Consider the following 23,455-nt stretch of genomic DNA (forward strand, 5'->3'; position numbering starts at 1 on the left):
GAGTTCAAACTACATTTCTGTGATGTTTAAATCACACCACAGTATCGAATCTGCACCAGTTTGAAATTATATTTTATTAGCAACTGATTAAGGGAGCGTGGTTGCTTTGGTGCTTTTAGATCTAAGCTCTGCTTTTGATAAGGTTGACCATAATATTCTGATATTTGGGCTGGTCTACGGGTTACCATTTAAAATGGTTTTGTTTTGTTTTTTTGTTTTTGCTTATAGAAGGTTCTCTCTTTCTATTGGTCAATACACCTCTACTCCAGTTGTACCTCACGGCTCAATTCTTGCGCCAATTTAATTTTTAAGAAGCATGGAGTGTTTTTCATCTCTATGCTTATGATACCCAGTTATACCTTCCTTTACAATGTAATAATAAAGTATTCTAGAGTGTGGCTAAAACAGAACTGAAGTTATCTTATTTGGTTCCAATGACTGTCATAATGGTTTTGACAGTTGGCGTCTGTCTTCTCATTACTCCTTGTGCAAAAAAAAATGTGGAATTTTCTTTGACTGCAACTTAAAATTTGAAAAGCAAATCAATGCTGTGGTTAAATTGAGCTCATTTAGAAATTGTAAACAAGTTATTCATGCCTTTTATTTTGTCTCTCCTAGACTATGGCAATTTGCTACATTGTGGAGTTGGAGTAAATCATTCCTCTTTATAGGGCTGTGACAACACACACACACACACACACACACACACACACACACACACACACACACACACACACACACACACACACACACACACACACACACACACACACACACACACACACACACATATACATTACATACATATACATATGGCCTATATATAGATTACCAGTCAAAAGTTTGGAAACTCTTCTATTTTGATTGTTTTTGAAAGAAGTCTCTTCTGCTCACCAAGGCTGTATTTATGTTATTAAAAATACAACAAAAACCTGTAATATTGTGAAATTTACTCCAGTCTTCAGTGTCACATGATCCTTCAGAAATCATTCTAATATGAGGATTTGATGCTTAAGAAACATTTATGATTATTATCAATGTTGAAAGCAGTTGTGTTAGAAAAAACATTTTAGGAATATTTGATGAATAAAAGTTCAAAAGAACAGCATTTATCTGAAATAGAAAGCTTTTGTAATATTGTACTACCGTTCAAACGTTTTGGGTCAGTAATAAATATTTTTTTATGGGGAAAAGACCTTAAAGAAATACATTTATTCAGCAAGGATGCATTAAATTGATCAAGTGACAGTATAGACATTTAATGTTGCAAAATCTTTATATTTCAGATAAATGCTGTTCTTTTGAACTTTCTATTCATTAAATAATCCTGAAAGAAAATTGTACACAACTGTTTTCAACATTTAATAATAATAATAAATGTTTGTCGAGCATCAAATCCTCATATTAGAATGATTTCTGAAGGATTATGTGACACTGAAGACTGGAGTAATGATGATAAATTCAGCTTTGATCACAGGAATAAATTGCATTTCAAAATGTATTCAAATAGAAAAGTTATTTTAAATTGTAAACATATTTCACAATAATACTGTTTTTGCTATATTTTGGATCAAATAAATCCAGCCTTGCTGAGCAGAAGAGACTTCTTTCAAAAACAGTTAAAATATTACAGTTTCCAAACCGTTGACTGGTAGTGTACATATACATACATACACACACGCACGCACGCACACACACACACATATATACATATATACAGTACATACACACCTCAGTTAAAACATTTTGAAATATAAAAAATAAACAAGGTTCAAACATTCATTGCGTAAGAAACGTGTTTATTTAAGCAATTTCTTCTGTGAAATATCAGTAAATAATGGCAACCTAAATAATATAAGAAAGTTAAATATTGTTTGAAAAACATTTGTTTTATTTTCCCCCACAAAATGTGTTGTATAGCCTACCGCTGTACACTTTGAGAGGGGTGTGAGACACAAGCAGGAAAGAGACCATCTCTTTTCTAATATCTCCGTGTTTTCTTCTGATGTCCCAAGCAACTGTAAAAGGTCTGAAGAGCGAATTTTAGCTTTGCCACAGGGGCAAGACATTTGGGCTGTGTTTGATTTTGCGCTGCCAGAGAAAGTGAAACTAAAATCACCGGCATGTGTGAAATTATACAAATAAACGCGCCTTACCAAGTCTAACAAGCACAAACCGTGTTCAATAGAATTTGACGGCAAAGCAAAAAAGTATCTGTCTTTTGCCATTTTTTTTCTACTTTACCACAGTAAATATAATTATAGATAATTATAGGCCTAATTAATAGCGAACCAAAGGAATAAATGTTTAATCCCCTTCTAAAATGGGAGAGATGTGAGTGAAGATTTGGGAAAAGAAACAAGAGACTCCATGTCCTGTGGAATAACTAATGGAATATTGTTACATTTGCTGATAATGGGTGACCAGATCATAAAACAGAATACAAAACTTTAATTTATGGGCTCATGTACCTCTCTCAATCCAAATGTTTAGATGACTGTGATGTAACATTTAATTGCTAACATATTATTTCTTTTGTAAACAAAGCTTTGTGTTTCACTCATGTCCTAATATTCACGTAAAACAGCATTCACATAGGAAAACAAATAGTTTTGACATATACTCAGCCACTGTGGTGCAGTTGTCAAGTTTACCGGCACAGCCCAACCTCTCGGGAGCGCCTTCAAATTGTACAAAATGCTGCAGCCAATCCTGAGTCACCTCAGCACACTTTGGGTGAGTCCCATTCGACCGTAAGTGGACTGCGAAGTGGACTTCAGAGGGTATTCCGCCATCTCAAGTGAGATTCCAATCCAAAGGGAGCGAACATGTTCAGTTCGAAGGGTACTGCGAACGGCGTAGGGAAGAAGGGAACATCGATACATCACTTCACAGGAAGTAGAGAGTTGAAAGAGTTTTAAACAGCTCTGCGATGGAGGAGTTTATAGCATTTGAATATTCATAGTTATTATACAAACTAATGTATTGTGATGGCAATTCGCATATTATATTTTATGAGTATGTAAACAAATTAAAAGTGTTGAGAAGCAGCTGAGGGCTTTACTTTATTTACCTCAGGAATGTTTACTATGTAGCTGTGCTTGGGAAAGAAAGTGCACGAGATGAGACCACTACAAAGACCATTGATTAAGAATAGCCTACATTTATACATAGTTAACCAAATCAGAATGTATTTTCATATTGAATGACAGATGCAGCTTCAAATGTGTTCATAGTCAATACAACTTATATGTAAACTAATAAAAATAATGTTTTGATTATATGTTTTAGATACATACTGTGTGTTTTGTAAATGTATATATGGTTTTTAATTTGAAAGTAAATTACAATATTAATTTGTTATATCATAATCTGCGTGACCCCGTCTTTGCCTTTCTTTGATGACGTTGCAGGGCGTTCAAAATGATTGATTACTGTCAGCGAAGTCCACTTCAATTGATATACCGTGCTCAAGGAGTAGGGAGCAGTGAACAGTGCGTTGGGACCCTGTCGAATGAAATGCACCCTATGTTTCACATAATCCTCTCTGGCTACCACCTGTGCACTCCCCACGATCATCACACCTGTCTGCCATCAGCCTCATCAGTTTCTCCATAAAAGCCAGCACGAAACACGTTTGTTTGGTCGCGTCTTTTTAGGCTGAACTTCTACCTGAGTACCAACCTGTGGATTACCTACATGTGCGATCCTATCTCGCGCAGTCTCATCTTCTGTCTTCTGTGAATCACAGTCATCTTAGTCTTGCGTAGCCAGACCTTCAGACTGACGGCAGAAGGTCTGGACCTTTTCGCAGATTTCATTGGTCAAGGACAACCCAAGAGGATGTTTGACTGACATGTAACGCAACCAATCACAGTTAGTTTTGTTTTCGGCGTCATGTTTAGGGGTGTAAAAATGTAAAGTCAATGTCCCTGCAATAACAGACCAGCGTGCATCTATAAATTATTCATTCAAGAACGTTGTGCAAGTTTACAGCAACAATGGAGCCACAAACTTCACATACTTTTGAAATTCCAGCCTTTAACTAAAGGCGTTCATTGTTATAGTTGTAAACGCGATGGCGTTCTTCTTCCACAAGATAGTTTGGCATCACAGCATTTGATAAAAAAAGTGTATTAGAGAATTGTTTTGATATACACATGGACAAAATGATTGGGACACCTGACCATTACACCAGCAGGGACTGGAATGACATTGCATTCTAAATACACAGTCATTAATATGACCACTTCCACTCTTATGGGAAGGCATTCCACATGATTTTGGAGTGTTTCTGTCTGAATTTCTGCCCATTCATCCAGTATAGCATTTGTGAAGTCAGTAGCCACGTTCCCATTACCCTTTAAATTGCGCAAATTGAAATTGCGGTTTGAAAATACGGCCAATGGAAACATGTCAATTTTGCAAAAACTCCCATATATCGCAAAAAGGTTTTTACGCTTGCATGAGGTGGTTTTTCAGGCAATTCAAAAAAGGAATATTTTGCAAAACTGCAATGGAAAAGCTGTGGAATGGAATTAACATTTACAGGTCACCTGGTGTATGTAAAAGTCAATCATTCATTAAAGATGATGCCTGTTTGGACAGAAGACGAGACAGAGTTTTTTATTAAACTCATAAAAGACAAAAGAATTACAGGAATACTGGATTCTAGACAACAAAGAAATGCCACAAATTATCATTAAGAAACACCCACAAACACCTCATACATGGCCCCTTCAAGTAACCTATAAGGGGCTTTCCTGGCCATTAATGCTTGGATAACACGCACGTCTTCTTCCATTTAAAAATAATGTCTAGTGTGGTGACTGGGATATACGTAAACATACGTTGGCATAATTTTTTGAATGAGTTATCACGAGGAAAAAAATAAGTTTGTTGCATAACATCGGTTAATTGAAACGCTGTCATTTCGCAATAGTTTATCAACATTTAAGAAATATAGCAAAAGTTTTGCACATCTCTAATGGAAACGTGGCTACTGATGTTGGACAAAAGGCCTGGCTTACAATCTCTGTTCCAATTCATGCCAAAGATGTTAGACCAGAGTTATAAATACACAATACACACAGAATGAGCAATATCCCATTCCCAACATTTGTTTTATTATTCTTAAAAGTAATGTAAATTAAGTTTGCAACAAGAGTTTCTGTAGATTTATGGGGTGGCCTGTCTTAGACACCAGTGTATTGTACAGCCACCGTGGGAATTGCACACATTATCTCTATCGCTCTCTTTGACAACATTGCATTTACCTTTACCAAATGCAGCTGGTGTTTAAAACAATGCACATATGGTAATTCACTTTTTTTAAATTAGTATTTTCTGCATTCTGCCGTGTTTTCCGGACATAACATTGATCAGATTTGCTACATTTCTCAGCTTTGGGGTCTTTTCCTGACGAAGTTGTAGGCCATGATGAGGTTACAATGATATAGTGATTGTCTGTTCACGAAGGGCTGAAATTTCAGTCACATGAATAGCTCTAAGTGCATACTCACATGTGCTTAGAGCTCGTGTGAATTGCATTTTTGGCAAATGCACGTAGAAAAGGAAAAAATTTTTTGCTTCTGCAGAAGCCATTCGCCGGAGATGAGAGCATTGCAGTCATTGGCTAAATTCTGTTATACACCTTATTAATGAAACCTTTATATTACGGGTTTACAACTGAATTTAGTTTTATCCAAAGCGACTTACAGTGCACTTATTACAGGGACAATCCCCCTGGAGCAACATGGAAAGTGCCTTGCCCAAAGACGCACTGGTGGTGACTGCTGGGATCGATCACTTTCCAATAACACCACTTACAGTTGACTGGGGAATATCCAGCAGGGATGAAATTTCACAAACTGATGTATTGCAAAGGTGGCATCCTATCACAGTACCACGCTCTAATTCATGGAGCTCTTCAGAGCAAACCCTTTTTTTTTTACACAAATGTTTGTAAATGCAGACTGCACGGCTAGGTACTTGATTTTATGGATTTTTTGTGGCCTTGGGTCTTATCTAAGCTCCTGTGCTGAATCCGAAATCGCTCCCCCTAAGCTATTCCCTACATTAGTACACTAATACAGTTCACTTGAAGGAGTGAATGAAAACGAGTGAGTGAATTCGAACAGGCGTCGAGTACATCAGTTGTACACTCGTTATTGCGGTGCAATGTGGGATAGCCACTACAAATGGCTGTCCCTTCAAATAATGCCATATTTGAGGGTATAAGGGGCGATTTCGGATTCAGCCCTGAATTGTCCCAATACTTTTTTGTCTTGTCCATATAGTGAATATTTACAAATCATTGAATAATCAAGCACCTTCATAACTATCAGACTTGCTTTGCACGTTTCTCTTTATCTAATTTTACGTCAATGCTCAAAAACATTTGTTCTCATAGGCTTTTAGCCCATCATGAATCTGTTTTTAAATCCTTTGGGCCCTATCATACACCCGGCGCAATTCAAGTGTTTTTTGCTAGTTTCAGCCCAACGCAGATATCATATACACACCCAGTGCCACATTGCAAATGTAGCAAATGCACTGGCACCATCTGTTTGAGCATGGTCCAAAAGGGTTGTCCCTAGTCTCTTAATGAGTCATGGGTGTGTTTTGGGCATAACGTGCAATAAACTATCAGAGTCTCATCTCCCTTTCCCTTTAAAAAACATATGAGCACGCGCCATGGTGGATTCACTATTTACATGCGAGTGCTTCTCCAGAGACGAATCCTTTTATTTTTAAAATTTAAATGTGTGTGTGCTGCTGCGCGCCCCTGTGTGTGTAATAAGCAGAGTGTACATGCGTTGTGGACCGCCTCTAGGCTCATATTAATAATAGCAACCATCCAACAAGGCTCCTGAACACACCTGGTTTTAAGACCAGACGCCCATGGGTGAACAGATGCGCCAGTGCTTTTGATAATTATACAACGTGGAGCTGGAAGTGAAAATGTGAACTGCGTCGGGCTGAAACTAGCAAAAAAACACTTACGCCGCGCCTGGTTTACTGCCCACAGTATTTTTTTAATGTTATTTGAAGGGCGTGTTAGTCATATATATATATATATATATAATATGTATATAGGCCAGGGGTAGGGAGGGGTAGGGATCCTGGAGAGCCACTGCCCTGCAGAGTTTAGATCCAACCCTAATCAAACACACCTGAAAAAGCTAATCAATGTCTTCAGGATTACTAAAGTTACAGACAGGTGAACTCTGCATATAGATGGTGCACAACACGTGTACACTCTGCTTATTACACACAGGGACGAGCAGCAGCAGTCTTTCCGCTTGATTGGTTTATTGCACGTTATGCCCAAAACACACCCATGATTCATTAAGAGACTAGGTACAACCCTTTTGGACCATGCACCAGGCGCGCCGACCATTTTTTCCGTCTAGCAAAAGTGGATTTGGACACGCCCTAAGTGAACCTGTGCCATGCGCCCAGATGTTTATGTTGCAGCTCTTTATGTTGTTTACATAGTAATTGGTATATGGTCTGTCTGTAATGTTTAACCTTTCTGGTACCTAAGTAAGCCTATTTTATAGCTCTTTGGTCAACCATGAGCTGTTTTAAATGTGCTTTATAAATAAATGCAATGACTCAAGTATAGTTCGTTGTCGTAATTTTTTTTTTTCTTTATGCGTTGTGTTAATCAATCCTAAACAATCCTTGAAACAATGCGTATTGTGAAAAGCGCTATACAAATACATTTGAATTAAACAGTCAACTTCACATTAGTCTCTTATTTAATTTGTGCTCATATACACAAAGCAAGCAAAGAACGCTCTCTTTATAATCCTTGGAACTGTCAATCACTTATGGTCTGTTAATAATTTTGAAATGTTACTTTAATTTTTTTTTTTTAGCCCATGTGTTTTATTAGGAATGGTCCTAAACTCTGGGACAGTGACACAAGGACCAGAATTTCCCATTTCTCTTATAAACTATACATGTTAATCACTCACATCTCTCAGGTTGAGAGATGGTATTTTGCCATTATGTAAAATATTTTGTTAGATATCATGCATAAATAACTGGTGAAAAAAAGAATATAAAAAGAAACGTAAGATTTAAAATGTAATTTAATGGGGAAAAAAACGATAGAAAGCTTTTTTTCATGTCATGAGAATGTTGAGAATGAGGTTTCCAGGTCCACTTGAAGACAGCATGTGTGGAGAAAGGAGAACTGACTTCACACTAAATAAATACCATTAAAAACGGCTTAGAAAAAAAAACATAATTTTTTTTACAGATAATATTTAATATAATGAAATGGCATCCACACTTAAAGTGGAACTTAGGTTTCCAAGAACATTTTTATCAGGCCATCTTTTTAAAAATTATACCAAGATTTGCATCAAGTCATTCTCATTTTCTCTCTTCCTCAGATGCCATTTTTTCATGTGCTGTTCCTGCTGCTCACTGGGCTGGATGTGAGTTTGTCTCAAGATGAGAAGCCGACGGTCCCGTTTGGCTGTGGATTTGGTCTTCAGCGCCCCTACACTCTCTTATGTGACCTGGATTCTATATGGGGCGTGGTGGTGGAGGTCGTAGCAGCGGCTGGCGTGTTAGCTGCTGTTTTACTGTTGCTAGTGTTACTGTGTCGCCTGCACTCAGTGACCGAGGCACCAAAGCGAAGTGGCATCGGTCCCATTCTTTTCCTGTTGATAGGCATTATTGGGCTGTTTGGGCTTAGCTTTGCATACCTTATTGAGCACAATGAGAGCATTTGTTTGGTGCGACGTGCCCTCTGGGGGGTGTTTTTTTCTCTCTGCTTTGCCTGCATGCTGGCACAGGGCGTGAGGCTGCGCAGGCTTGCACGTGAGTCTCGTGGCCCAGGCGGGTGTGCCCTCGTCGGACTCGCATTAGGGTTGACTGCAGTACAAGGTATTATTGCTGCAGAGTGGCTTCTCCTAACGGTGCTTCGGGAGGGTAACCCGGCTTGCCAGTATCAGCCTCTGGACTTTGCACTCGCTTGCGCCTACGTGCTGGCGCTCCTGCTGGCCGCCCTAGTAACCGCAACATTAGCGCTCTGTGGGAAGGCACGGCCGTGGCACTGTAATGTTGTGTGGCTTTTGGTCTCCTGCTTGCTGTCCATTCTCTTGTGGGTGGCTTGGGTTGGTTTCTACGTCTATGGAAACAATGTGCTTGGGAAGTCTCCGGACTGGGATGATCCAGCATTGGCTGTAGCGCTGGTAGCACAGGGTTGGTTGTTATTGCTGTGCCACGCTGCTCCTGAAGCTCATGCCTGTCTTCGAGCACCACCTCAGCCTTCAGCTCCGGACTATTTCGACACGTCTCAGAATTCCTCACGCATGAGAGAGGCCAGCCTCGATGAGGACATCCCACTTTCACACAGGCAGTTTGTGGAGAACCAGGGATATGCGTTTGATGAAAATACTGCAGGTACAACAAGGCACAAAGATATATAATAGAACATTTAATATGCATTAAACAGATCCTAACATCCATTCTCTGCTTTTGTAGGATTGAGGAGTGGCAGTCATCATAATGGCAACACAGGGGCCAGACCCAGCGCACCTTTCAGAAGTAACGTCTACCAACCCACTGAGATGACCATGATTCTAAACGGAGGAGCAGTGAGTATTTACCTTTTATATATATTTTTTTATAAATGGGCCTAATAAATAAAGCTGGAGAAACCTTATTCCTAAATTTCTTACTACATCTGACAAGTTTGAGACAAGTTATTGACCGACTCACGCATGAGACAAGTCCTGTCAGAAACAGCATTTCTGTTTTGCTATAGATAAAGATGTAAATAAGGAAAAAGTGTCATAAATTAAGAGATCAATCAGTTAAAACCGCTCATGCCCACCGGTAAAGTAGGGCTGGGCGATATGGCCAAAAAAAATCATATCTCTGTATTTTTTGGTTGAATGGCGATACGCGGTATGTATCCCGGTATTTTCTATGTTTTTTTATATCCAAATAGAAAAACATAGAAAATACCGGGATAACTGTATTTATTTTAATAATAATTTTATTTCACATCCTGCCCAATGATGTCCTAAAAACAATGTTGATATTGAAGGCTATAAACAAATACAGTGAATGTGATGTAGGCTATGCAATACATTATGTGCAAAAAGAGAGTTTACAATCTAAAAACTAATTTAATAATTTTGTTTTTAAATTCACTAAACTAAAAATGAAAATAAAAACAAAAGCATATTAGCCTATATTTGATTACCCCATTATAATGGTCACTTTAATAAAAAATATACGTTTTTATTTAAGGTTTAAAATTCTACAAATGACACATTTATTGTACAACAACAAATATTTTAGAAATATGTATACTTTAGTCAAAATTATTGCGTTCCTGTCTGTTAAATTATTGTGTTCCTCTTAACCTGCGTGAGGACGCATTCGTGCTGAAGCTTTATTTGTTTAAATTAGCTCAAATGACTATCAGATGTAAGTAATTACCTTGACAAACTACACATCATTAAAAAGTTCTAAGACTCAAGCTTCCATTTTTTACCTCTTTTTTATTCTCAAAGTCTTATAGTGACAGTAATTTGTTAATGTTTCAGGAGTTATGAATATGAAAACCGCGTCGGTACCGTTTGATTGTAATATGAGCCTCAGCTGCTCTCATTCATAAAAAAAAAATCCTCTATGATCGTCACGAAGACTTGCGACAAATCAACATCCCTCAGGGCTTTTAGTTCAAAAGTGTGCAGATGAGGAGAAATATTGATAGATTCTCATATGTCTGTGTCAAATTTCTAAACAGAGGAGTATTTTTTATTCAATACTTCCCCAAAATGCGCAGATGTAATCATGAGCGCTGTAGACTCTGATGTGTTGTTTTCAATTCATACTGGCAGCCGGAGGGCGCTCTGTGCACATGTAGTCCATATATGGTACAGACAGACGAAGAAGATATCATGTGCCATAATAGAAGTTCTTAATAAAAGCTTCCTGAGATCGCTGTAAGATGCAAATAGAGACATTTGAAGACAATAAACACACAATCGCGATGATGTATGGTTTGTCTGTGTTCTTTATACCATGTTGGGTGTATTCATAATAGATTATATTTATAATGCAATGCTATTCGACATAGCTTTTATCATTATGCAGAATATTGTAAAATGATATATGTTCTGTCTGATTTTTTTGATCCGAAGCCAAATGAGACCTCAGAAGGTTATTTAAAACATTCGACTTGTGATATAAAGTAATTTTGGAGAAAAAACATGGTTTTAATCTCATACATTTACATTTATGCATTTGGCAGACGCTTTTATCCAAAGCGACTTACAGTGGCCTTATTACAGGGACAATCCCCCTGGAGCAACATGGAGTAAAGCGCCTTGCTCAAGGACCCTTCTGCATATCAGTTCCATGGTTTAACCCACTGGACCATCATCTCCATAATTTATTGCATTTTGATTGTGTGCTAACCTAACATGCTAGCTAGCCAATGCACCTGCCACCTGGGCAAATACATTATTTTTATTAATAATTTTGAATAGACTGAAATGAAAAACCCACTGAAATGTTTCTATTGTCAACAACAGCATTTGAGGCACTTTAGAAGGTGAAGTGAGAAGTTTGATCAAAGAAATTAGGTTTGAATAGAACAGTTTGAATAGAGAGTCGTCAGTGATTACAATGAAGACAAAAGAATAATAGATAATTAGAGCCATAACAAGGCCAGAGGGATGAGAAAGTGTTCTGGGGAGACTGAAACTGAATGGGCAGTTTGCACCTCCAAACAATAGAGACAATAAACTGAATGGTAGCTCAGAAGAGATTGCAATAAACATCAGTTAACATTTGAGAGAAATCTCAAAATAAAATCATATGACATGATCTTGAAAAACATTTAATACAATTCAGAGTTTTAGACTTATCTTCTTCAGATTTGAAATATAACATGGTCAGACATGTGGCTTCAGCTGTAGTGTACTTCTAGATTGCTAAAATGCCAACTTCAATTTTATTTTCATAAAGATATTTCATACAAATATATTTCAATAACTTTACAAAACTTTGGAGCTTATTATAGCTATTTTTGATTATGAAAATAATTATAATTTTGAATTTACTATAAACTGCCAAGTGTCTGCTTTCAAATGACACCATACTTATGCTTTTTGTGCAAAGGAATCATTAACTGTATCGGTTTTAGTCGTATTATGCCATTTCTTAGGATTTTTTTCAAAAGCGGGGGTGCAGGCTAACAGGTTTTAAACTATATATGTTAACTATATCTTACCAGTTATTTTAAAGCCCTTAAGCATGTCAAGTTCAGGACAAATTGTATCCTGCACTTACTGCTATTTTTTTTCCCCTGATGCGCTCGTATCAGTCTACTGTATATCAATATAAACGGTATTGCCTCATTCCATATAGTTTCTAGAAAATATATCGATATATTGTACAAAGTCGATATACCGCCCAGCCCTACGGTAAAGCGACGTTCGCTCAAATCCCGCTCTGACATGAAATTTCTCTGTACTGTAGCCTACTATACTTGTTGTAGCCATTAAAAAACATATTTTGACCACTTCATTAACCTTCTGAAGTCTGAGCTTTTGGGGCCCTTTTGTTGACATGCTCTGACATTTGAGCTTTTTTCAGTTGCTTATAAACACATTAAAGGCAAAAGTGTCATTACACTGTGTTCAGCACAAAATGGGCTACCATAATATGAGAGCAACATGTATGTACAGTGGGGAGAACAAGTATTTGATACACTGCAGATTTTGCAGGTTTGTCCACTTACAAAGCATGTAGAAGTCTGTAATTTTTATCATAGGTACACTTCAACTGTGAGTGACGGAATCTAAAACAAAAGTCCAGAAAATCACATCGTATGATTTTTAAGTAATTAATTAGCATTTTATTGCATGACATAGGTATTTGATACATCAGAAAAGCAGAACTTAATATTTGGTACAGAAACCTTTGTTTGCAATTACAGAGATCATACGTTTCATGTAGTTCTTGACCAGGTTTGCACACACTACAGCAGGAATTTTGGCCCACTCCTCCATACAGACCTTCTCCAGATCCTTCAGGTTTCTGGGCTGTCGCTGGGCAATACGGACTTTCAGCTCCCTCCAAAGATTTTCTATTGGGTTCAGGTCTGGAGACTGGCTAGGCCACTCCAGGACCTTGAGATGCTTCTTACGGAGCCACTCCTTAGTTGCCCTGGCTGTGTGTTTCGGGTCGTTGTCATGCTGGAAGACCTAGCCATGACCCATCTTCAATGCTCTTACTGATTGAAGGAGGTTGTTGGCCAAGATCTTGCGATACATGGCCCCATCCATCCTCCCCTCAATACGGTGCAGTCGTCCTGTCGCCTTAGCAGAAAAGCATCCCCGAAGAATGATCCACCTCCATGCTTCACGGTTGGGATGGTGTTTTTGGGGTTGTACTCATCCTTCTTCTTCCTCCAAACACGGCAAGTAGAGTTTAGACCAAAAAGCTCTATTTTTGTCTCATCAGACCACATGACCTTCTCCCATTCCTTCTCTGGATCATCCAGATGGTCATTGGTAAACTTCAGATAGGCTTGGACATGCGCTGGCTTGAGCGGGGGGACCTTGTGTGCACTGCAGGATTTTAATCCATGACGGCGTAGTGTGTTACTAATGGTTTTCTTTGAGACTGTGGTCCCAGCTCTCTTCAGGTCATTGACCAGGTCCTGCCGTGTAGTTCTGGGCTGATCCCTCACCTTCCTCATAATCATTGATGCCCCATGAGGTGAGATCTTGGTGCCCCAGACAGAGGGAGATTGACCGTCATCTTGAACTTCTTCCATTTTCTAATAATTGTGCCAACATTTGTTACCTTCTCACCAAGCTGTTTGCCTATTGTCCTGTAGCCCATCCCAGCCTTGTGCAGGTCTACAATTTTATCCCTGATGTCCTTACACAGCTCTCTGGTCTTGGCCATTGTGGAGAGGTTGGAGTCTGTTTGATTGAGTGTGTGGACAGGTGTCTTTTATACAGGTAACGAGTTCAAACAGGTGCAGTTAATACAGGTAATGAGTGGAGAACAGGAGGGCTTCTTAAAGAAAAACTAACAGATCTGTGAGAGCAGGAATTCTTACTGGTTGGTGGGTGATCAAATACTTATATCATGCAATAAAAGTAATTATTTAAAAATCATACAATGTGATTCTCTGGATTTTTGGGATTCCGTCTTTCACAGTTGAAGTGTACCTATGATAAAAATTACAAACCTCTAGTCTACATGCTTTGTAAGTAGGAAAACCTGCAAAAGCGGCAGTGTATCAAATACGAACCATGAATAATGCTGATAATTAAACCTGTGAGACAAAGGGACAGATAATGAGCTGCATAATGACCTGCATAATGAATGAGCCTCAGGTGTGTGACAGAGAGAGCAACAGGACAAAATATATATATTTTGTTGTAGTTTATTTAGAATATATTTAACAAAGGAACATTACAAAGGCCTATTATATTTTAAATTATAAAAAGATTTAACTACTATTTTTAATGTTTTTGAAAGGAATAAACAGATTCTTTGTTTAGATTATTCAGATTATTCCTCCTCACCGCGTCTCAAAGCAATGTAAGTGTTGGTGTGTTTGAGTTGAGGCGTTGACTCTGCTCTCATGGATTGCGTCAGATTTGAATCTCAAAGGAACGCGCGCTCGGTGGGCGTGGCCGCATTGGTGGATAATAAAGAGGCTCGCGAATGACGGACATATCTCTCTTTTCAAACAGATTAATTAAACAGAGAATATTTGTTTTCATTTTGATTTACATTATTTAAAACCTGACATTTCAACGTTTCTTTAGACCATATGTCTCATGTTTGTGTGATAAGTTTTTACTGAGCTACATAGGGCTGTACGATTAATCGAAAAATAACCGGAACCAACATTCAGAACCTCTAACCGGCGTATTTTTCCCATGTCGGTTATTTCGGTTTTCACGTGACTCCGCCCCGTCAGTCACATCAAGTGCAGTTTGCAGGCACACACAGAGATGCAGGAGCGGTTATCTGTGTTTATAGATGCCCAGAATCACTATAGTAACTGCATGTTTTACACAGTTTATACAGGTCAGTTAATTGCCGTTCTCATAGCCTACGCGCTGACACACACACACACACACACACACAAACACACAGACGGTGCGCGCAAGCCCCAAAGCCGCTTTCACTTTCGTGCTCATAAAGTTTGTCAAGTAAATGCATTTAAAGGCTTGCCAGTTTCAACACAAGCGATTGTGAACTATTCAAAAACAACAATACGGAAAACTTCTCCGTTCAGTGCTCAGCTTTTTTCAGTGACACAGAGCCGAGCCGTTTTGCGTCTCTGAAAACGCGCGCGCCCTGAAGGCAGACCTCTTTCACCTGAGTCCTTACAAAGCTTGTCATATGTGGTTTAAGCCCTGCCAGTTTGAACATTAAAGCGAGTTTCGACCATCAGATGTGTATTATGTTGAACTAATGTCTGATATATTTTGACAAACGAACACTCAGACAGAAGCTGTGACTAAAGTAAAGTCACTAAAGTAGCTTAGAAACTCAACCGTTATAGGCATACATTTTAATACCTTTGAAGTAAGTACAAACCACAGCTTCATAATGAATAGAGACAGTAAGAGTAATTCACACACACAATCACTCTCTCATTAATGCATTCAAATAAATGTAATGTAGGCCTACAGTGCTAATGTATCTGTATCTGATGTACAACAAACAGAAATCTGCTCCATAGACAATAACTGCTGAAAGTTTCCTTCAAGTATTTTAAAATCACAATGCACTTTTTCATTAGAAAAAAAAATTCCACCTTTAATAGTAGAAAATATTTACAGTACAAACCTTATCAGTGAACTTACTCAAAAACCTTACGAGGGCAAAAAAATAAAAAAATAAAAAAACGCAAAATAATCGTTCATTAATCGTAATCGAGGTCAAATGTTCAATTAATCGAGGTTTTTATTTTTGGTCAAATCGTTACAGCCCTAGAGCTACAGGTCAATTTCTGAAGAGAATCAGATCAGACATCTTTAACAGGGAGGCTGCAGATGCATCATGTTTGTATTTTTTATTTTGCAAAAAGCATAACATTTTGTTATTATTATGAGTGTACACAAATAAAAGTAGAAACATAACAGATTATAATGATGTATAACACTTGCCTGAATTATAAAAATTTATAGTTTGAGTTTCTTTGGCACTGATAAGAAAAAAAGCAGGTCGATCACGTGGGCATGACAGCCGACTCGAGGGGGTTACGTTTTGTTTTGTAGAAAGCCTTTCTTTAAATTGAATTTCGTTTAAAGTGAATAGGATCACTGATTCATTCTCCTTCAGCGACAACGCCGCTTCTCTTTGCTGAGACTACGAGACTTGAAGCCCCTACGCCTTCTTCGCCTTCTTGCAGCAGGACTGACACAGTGCTTCACTCTTCACTCTTTGGATACAAGTGATTGACTCCAGGGCAAGAATGGACACCGAGCTCATCTGTGTCTTGACCAAGGCCGTTGAGCAGCTTGGGTAAGAGTGGTCTATGCCTGATGAGCCCACTCGCAGCTGCCTGAATGAGTGGTTTCTGCCGGGCCACCACCAGACCCCCCTGCCAGCGAGCCCTTCTTCCCAGAGGTGCACGACAAGCTGACTAAGTCGTGGCACGCCCCATACTCTGATCTGAAAGATGCCTCCTTTCCCATTACAGACACTTTTTGAGGTTCGCCTTTGAGGGATTGGCCTATCAATATACGTTCCTCCCACTCAAACTGTCACTAGCTCCGCGTACCTTCCTGAGATGCATGAATGCGACTCTTTCCCCCCTGAGACAAAAGGGAATCCGCATTCTGAACCACCTCGATGACTGGTTCATTATAGCCCAGTCAGAGGCCGAGCTGGTATCCCACAGGTCCCTTCTCCTCAACCACCTGGAGTGTTTGGGGCTCAGGGTCAACTTAGCCAAAAGCACACGGTCTCCTAGCAAACGAATCACGTTCCTGGGGGCAGTTTTTGACAGTCTCGCCAGAACGCATCCTGGCCATACAGCAGCTGGCGGCCGCCTTTACAGTTGGAACCTCTCTGCCACTCAGAGTGTTTTTAGAAAATGCTGGCCTTCATGGCTTCAGCTTCCCCGGTGCTACAGCTAGGCCTGCTCCGTATGCGGCCCCTGCAGTACTGGCTGAAACCTCTAGTTCCTCCCCATGCTTGCCTATGCATCAAGGTAGACCAGGCCTGTGTCTCGCCCCTGGCCCCTTGGACAGACCCCGCTGGTTCGAGCGGGGCATGGCTCTGGGGATGGTATGCAGGAGGAGAGTCATCTTCATGGATGGATCCAATATAGGTTGGGGAGCCCTACACGAGGGCAAACCGGCCTCCGGCGTTTGGTTGAGCGAGGAAAGCAGGCTACACATCAACTGCCTAGAAATGCTGGTAGTATGTCGAGCCCTCCAAGCCTTCCTGCTGGCTGCACCTAGTGGGACACCACATCCTACATAAATCGCCAGGGTGGGCTCTCCTCAAAACTCCTCAAAACTTCACTCTAGCGAAGGATCTCCTGGAGTGGTCGCACTGCAACCTGCTTTCGCTGAGAGAAGCGCACGTGCCGAGCGTTCTGAACCAGGGAGAGGACATGTTGTCCCAAAGCAATTGTCTTGTTGTCTCCTCAGAAGAGTGAATGCTTCACCCCCAAGTGGTTCAGAGGATTTGGGATGCCTTCGGGAAGGCAGAGGTCGACCTCTTCGCCTCTGAAGACAATTATCATTGCCCAAATTATTTTTCAAAGAACAGGGATGCGCTTGCCCACGAGTGGCCCAGCCTTCTCCTTTACGCCTTTCCCACAGTCGCCTTGATCCCTCAGGTGATCGGACGAATCAGGGAACATAAGCCTTTATAATGTCCTTTCTTCAAAAGTGGCTGGATATGGGTCGTTCCCCTTCCACTCTTAAGGTCTACGTGGTGGCCATAGCAGCCTTCCACGCTCCCATAGCAGGACAATCGGTGTGCAGGAACAACCTAGTTGTCCGTTTCCTAAAGTGGTCAAGGAGGCTTAACCCGCCTCACCCCTTTCACGGTTCCCTTTTGGGACCTTTCCACGGTTCTGAAGCTCCTCAGGGGCTCCCCCTTCGAGCCGTTAAGTTCTGCCGATATCGGGCCCCTGTCGCTCAAGACCGTACTGCTATTAGCTTTAGCATCAGTCAAGCAAGTGGGAGACTTGCAGGCGCTCTCAGTGAGCCCTACCTGCCTCGAATTTGGGCACAACGACTCCAAGGTCGTCCTAAAGCCAAATCGGGGCTACATACCCAAAGTGCTCTCCACGCCATTTAGAGCACAGGTCATTACACTCTTTGCGCTTCCTCCCTCGCAGGAGAACCAGGGGCCAAATCCGTTCTGCCCAGTCAGAGCCCTGAGAACCTACATTTAGACAGTCGGAACAGCTCTTTGTATGCTTCGGAGGCCAGGTCCATAAATATTGGCACAATTCTAATCTTTTTGGCTCTATACACCACCACAATGGATTTGAAATGAAATAACAATATTTGCTTTAACTGCAGACTTTTAGCTTTAATTTGAAGGTATTTACATCCAAATCAGGTGAACGGTGTAGGAATTACAACAGTTTGTATATGTGCCTCACACTTTTTAAGGGACCAAAAGAAATGGGACAGATTAACTTTCACTTTTTAAAGGGATAGTTCACCCAAAAATGAAAATTCTGTCATCATTTACTCACCCTCAAGTTGTTCCAAAGCTGTATGAGTTTCTTTGTTCTGCTGAACACAAAAGAAGATAGAGTGAAGAATGTTTGTAACAAAGCAGAGAGACCAACTATTGACTACCATAGAATGTTTTTTCCTACTATGGTAGTCAATAGTTGCTCTATCTGCTTGGTTACAAACATTCTTCAAAATATCTTCTTTTGTGTTCAGCAGAACAAAGAAACTCATACAGGTTTGGAACAACTTGAGGGTGAGTAAATGTAGCGTCTGGAGTGTCTCTCTCATGGGATCAAAGTGGTGAGTCGTTTGGAGAAACATCAGAGATGCTTTCCTCCAAACAGCTCTGCATCTAAATTAAATCCCTGCTCCAATGGCTCCAACTAGTCTGAGTCAAATTGCACCGCCAACTGGTTAATGACCGGCTAGAGTGTGACCAGAAGATACTATGATGGCCCTTTCTGAGCTTAAATCAGATTCTAATCAGCCAGGACACCTACCTCACCCTTCAGTCTAGAACGGCCGGGGGATGACCCTAACACACACACACAAGCATTCCTATCTATTTAGCCTTTAATTAAACTATCCCAGAAATTACATATATGATGATTTCTTAAGTGTATGCATGCTCCCCATATTTCTTATGTTTGCGTGATGTAAGAGCTATCTTAAACGCTCAAAATTGCTCTGTATAGAAGATGCACTGCCTTTAGGTCTTTAAACCAAGGCATGTTTGATGTCTAAAAGTTCCTTTTTCTTTGTCTTAGTCAATGGTACAAAGTATATGATTATGAGATGTACCGCTAGTATGTTTAGTCCTTTTGGAGTGAAACTTTACTAGTTCTGGCTTCCAGCAAGAACATTCCATTGAGTAATAAAATCCGAACAAAGAAAGTCTCTCCCTTCTGAAATTCACACCAACGATTGGTCGTCTCAGGGAAAATGGGCGTAGTTTAATGGACTTTAAAGGACAGAAACACCAACACATTTTTTGGCTCTGTCAACTTGCAAGGACCCCGACGAGACAAATTTCCTTTTCCTCCCATCTCATCAGAGCCGGCGCGGTCCAGCCAAGCTGTTGTTTCCTTTGAAGATCGACGCGCTCCGCGACAACAGCCAGCGGCGCGCTCCATCAGACCGAGGAACCTAGTTTGGACGAGATGAACTTTCCCTTCCAAGACGCTCCCTTCCCAAACACCTTTAAAACTCCCGCGGACCAACTAAGCTCCGGAAAAACCAAACGGAGAGAACGCTTTAGCGCACGAACACTGAGAAACGCCAACGCACGCATCTCGCTTTACACAACACAAAGAAACCATGCAAGTATCAATTCTATCGAAATTTAGATGCGTTTTAAGATTGTACCCCTGTTTAAGGTGATATGGTTCTTGCTGGCTCTAGTGGTTATGTTCGGGAAGGTGTCGGATCGGACACGATCATACCCTTCTTCCTTTCCCTTCTCCTCTGTCCTCCCTCTATTTATATCCTTTTCATCCTCTTCTTTACTTTCCACTATTCTGTAAATACATGTATTCTTTATTTAAGTCATATGTAATCGTAGTATTAATCTTTATTAAAATCATGATATCCACGTTTTGATTGTCATTGTTTTGCTCACAGAACATGAGTCCCTTTAATGTCAGATCTAAGCTACGAGCTCTTATAAGCATCGTTGAATGCTTTAATTAATACCATAACTCGGAAAGTTTGTCCTTTGTGGCCAGAGGGATAAACTTCCCGAAAATTGGGTAGGAAGAATAGACCTGGTGAGTGGATAAAGAATTACAGCTCGTTCTTTAAACAGAACGGAGAGGAATTTTGAATCAACTCCCTAGAGGTTATTCTGTGATTATTTAATATAGATATATCTGTAGTTAATTGCAATAAATTGTTGTTAACCATATATATATTATATATTGCATAAATACAGAGGTTAGGTATTCCCCTTTTGGGTGATTTTGGAGATTTGTGATTAGATATTAACAGAGGTTAAATTGGGCCGGAGCGCACAGGAGCGCAGCTCCGCCTCCTCAGGTCCACAACACACCCTGCTGGAGCTCAGCTCCGTCTCCTTCAGCACGAAATATTGTTATTAGACTTCAATTATTGTTCATCTCCTGGCAAATACAGGCTACATGGAATTATCAGACGTCATAATGCATTAATCGCTGCGTTCTCTGGTTCAGCACCGCGCCCACAGCCATCAAGGTTAAACCGTCACAATTCTAACAGTGAGTTACCATGGAGATCCGCGAACGGCTAGAGCAGCGGTCGGGAACCTATGGCTCGCCAGGTCTCTCACACTTTACAAACATATCTAACATTTACTAACATGATCGATAAAAAAGATTAGACACACACATCAACAGAGATCTGTTCTCTGCAGAAAAAAGCAGCCAATTACAATTCCCCTGTTCAAAAAGTCAAAGTCAAAGAGTCAAAGAGTTTTATTTGTCACATACACAGTTACATACAAGTATACAGCTGGCAGTGAAATGTATTTGGTGTTGTGCGAGTCACACCGAGTCGCCATTTGCGGCGCCATCTTAAGTTGGACAGAAAATACAGCATAACATGAGGATAGGTAGGTAGGGGTGAGGAGATGAAAAAAAAACAACCCCCAGACTATGCTCCTACGGGAGCACAGTTTGAGAACAGTAAAAAAACATCTCAGCAACATAAGCACACATTACGACATGAAACACGACTTGCAACAGGGGAGAGGAATTGTGGGGGTTGAGGTGTCCCAGCACAGCCAGGCGTCCCGGTCCTGCAGCCTTCTTAGGCGCTGGTCAGAGACCCGCTTGTCAGACTGGGGGTACAAAGCGGCGAAGGTGAGAGATGGGTGTGTGCATAAGTGTGTGTGTGTCTTTAAAGTTCATGTGCATGTTTGTGTAGGCCTGAAGAGTCACGCCTGGCACCATAATCTCGGTCCTCCCGTTGTTATGGAGGCAACCTTGATCAGATCCCAGTCCGAGTCAGCAGGTGGTTGGGGGATGAATGCAAGAGCGTTGTACAGCCTACCGAAGTTAATGACAAGTTTATGATAATAATATTAAAGTTGTGTGTTCAGTGCTGTTCGCGAGTGTCATGATAAAATAAATAATAAAAGCATGATAAGTCACGAAAGACAACTGAATTTCTGACAGGATGCTGTGCGCGCACTCCGAGCGCAACACAGACAAACGGACACGCGCACTAGCCTTTGTCTTCGGTTGCGCGCCTAAACGGCCAAATAAACACAGAAATATATCAAAATGCCAAGTCGAGTATTCACATAAACATAAACATAGTAGATGTAAGCACTGTGGGCGTTCACACACACCAAGAGGATTTATACTCATCAGTTGGTCAACCTCACAGTGAAAGCCCTGCACAATTAATTCCATATTGCAACTTATTTATTGTTTGCTGCATAATTGTTTGTTTTTAGTTATGGACCTAATAATTACTACTGTTGACATTTTATTGAAAAAAAAAAGCTTTTTAATAATAATTTTATATAATTTTTTACTGTGGCTCTCTTGGAAAAATACATTTACCAAAAATGAAGAAAAAAAATGGCTCTTTGGTCAAAAAAAGTTCCCAACCCTTTTCAGGGACAGACGAAAATGAAAAGACTAGTCAGAGCTCATCTTTAGGGGGGTATTGTCAAATAATCTACTGCCCACTGACATGGTTTTGAAAGTTACTTTGGCCTTCAAACTTATTAAAAATGCACATAATGTAGATCAGAGAAATCAAAATTTTCTCGGGGGAGCATCCCCCCAACCCCCCTAACTACCTGATCTTTGGGACCACACTGATTTTAAAAACCCTGCTTATGGCCATAAGTGAACTGTAAAATATTTATATTTGTTTGAATAACTACTCAACCCTACCTTACACATTATTACGGGAAAAAGAGCCCCTTTGGTGTAAAAACACATTAAGTATTTTTCCAGCGCAATTTTGAATGACCATTCAACGTAAATAAGGGCTCCCCCTCCCTACAAAAGCCAATTTAACCACTGGATATTAACCCGTTGTGATTAATCATAAATCCCTAAATATTAATACCCCCAATTCCCTATTGAGCTAATTTTTAATTTAAATATATATGTAACCCTAAGACGCTACATAAATGATGACAGAATTTTCATTTTTGGGTGAACTATCCCTTTAATACTTGGTTGAAAATCCTTTGCAGTCAATTACAGCCTGAAGTCTGGAACGCATAGACATCACCAGACGCTGGGTTTCATCCCTGGGGATGCTCTGCCATGCCTCTACTGCAACTGTCTTCAGTTCCTGCTTGTTCTTGGGGCATTTTCCCTTCAGTCTTGTCTTCAGCAAGTGAAATGCATGCTCAATCGCATTCAGGTCAGGTGATTGACTTGGCCATTGCATAACATTCCACTTCTTTCCTTAAAAAATTATTTGGTTGCTTTCCCAGTATGCTTCAGGTCATTGTCCATTTGCACCGTGAAGTGCCGTCCAATGAGTTCTGAAGCATTTGGCTGAAAATGAGCTGATAATATTGGCTGAAACACTTGAGAATTCATCCTGCTGCTTTTGTCAGCAGTCACATCATCAATAAATACAAGAGAACCAGTTCCATTGGCAGCCATACATGCCCACACCATGACACTACCACCACCATGCTTCACTGATGAGGTGGTATGCTTTGGATCATGAGCAGTTCCTTTCCTTCTCCATACTCTTCTCTTCCCATCACTCTGGTACAA

The 23,455-nt window shown here is 40.2% G+C and overlaps 2 protein-coding genes across 4 annotated transcripts in view; both read left to right on the forward strand.

The window, feature by feature from the left end:
- The window catches only part of proza (protein Z, vitamin K-dependent plasma glycoprotein a), a 229,740-nt gene that overhangs the window by 107,825 nt on the left and 98,460 nt on the right, over positions 1–23,455 (forward strand). The gene's annotated exons all lie outside the window — the stretch shown is intronic.
- gprc5ba (G protein-coupled receptor, class C, group 5, member Ba) overlaps positions 1–23,455 on the forward strand; it is a 71,835-nt gene that overhangs the window by 43,000 nt on the left and 5,380 nt on the right. For all 3 annotated transcript variants that reach the window (XR_013818458.1, XM_079843082.1, XM_079843083.1), the window contains 2 exons: positions 8,409–9,426; positions 9,508–9,620. Coding sequence is in view for 2 of the 3 variants with exons in the window: in XM_079843082.1 (XP_079699208.1) it covers positions 8,409–9,426; positions 9,508–9,620 (1,131 nt within the window). In the remaining variant the exon portion in view is untranslated. The remainder of the gene's footprint in view (positions 1–8,408; positions 9,427–9,507; positions 9,621–23,455) is intronic.

The sequence above is a fragment of the Gobio gobio genome (genome assembly GCF_949357685.1).
Source record: "Gobio gobio genome assembly, chromosome: 1".
Taxonomy (NCBI): domain Eukaryota; kingdom Metazoa; phylum Chordata; class Actinopteri; order Cypriniformes; family Gobionidae; genus Gobio; species Gobio gobio.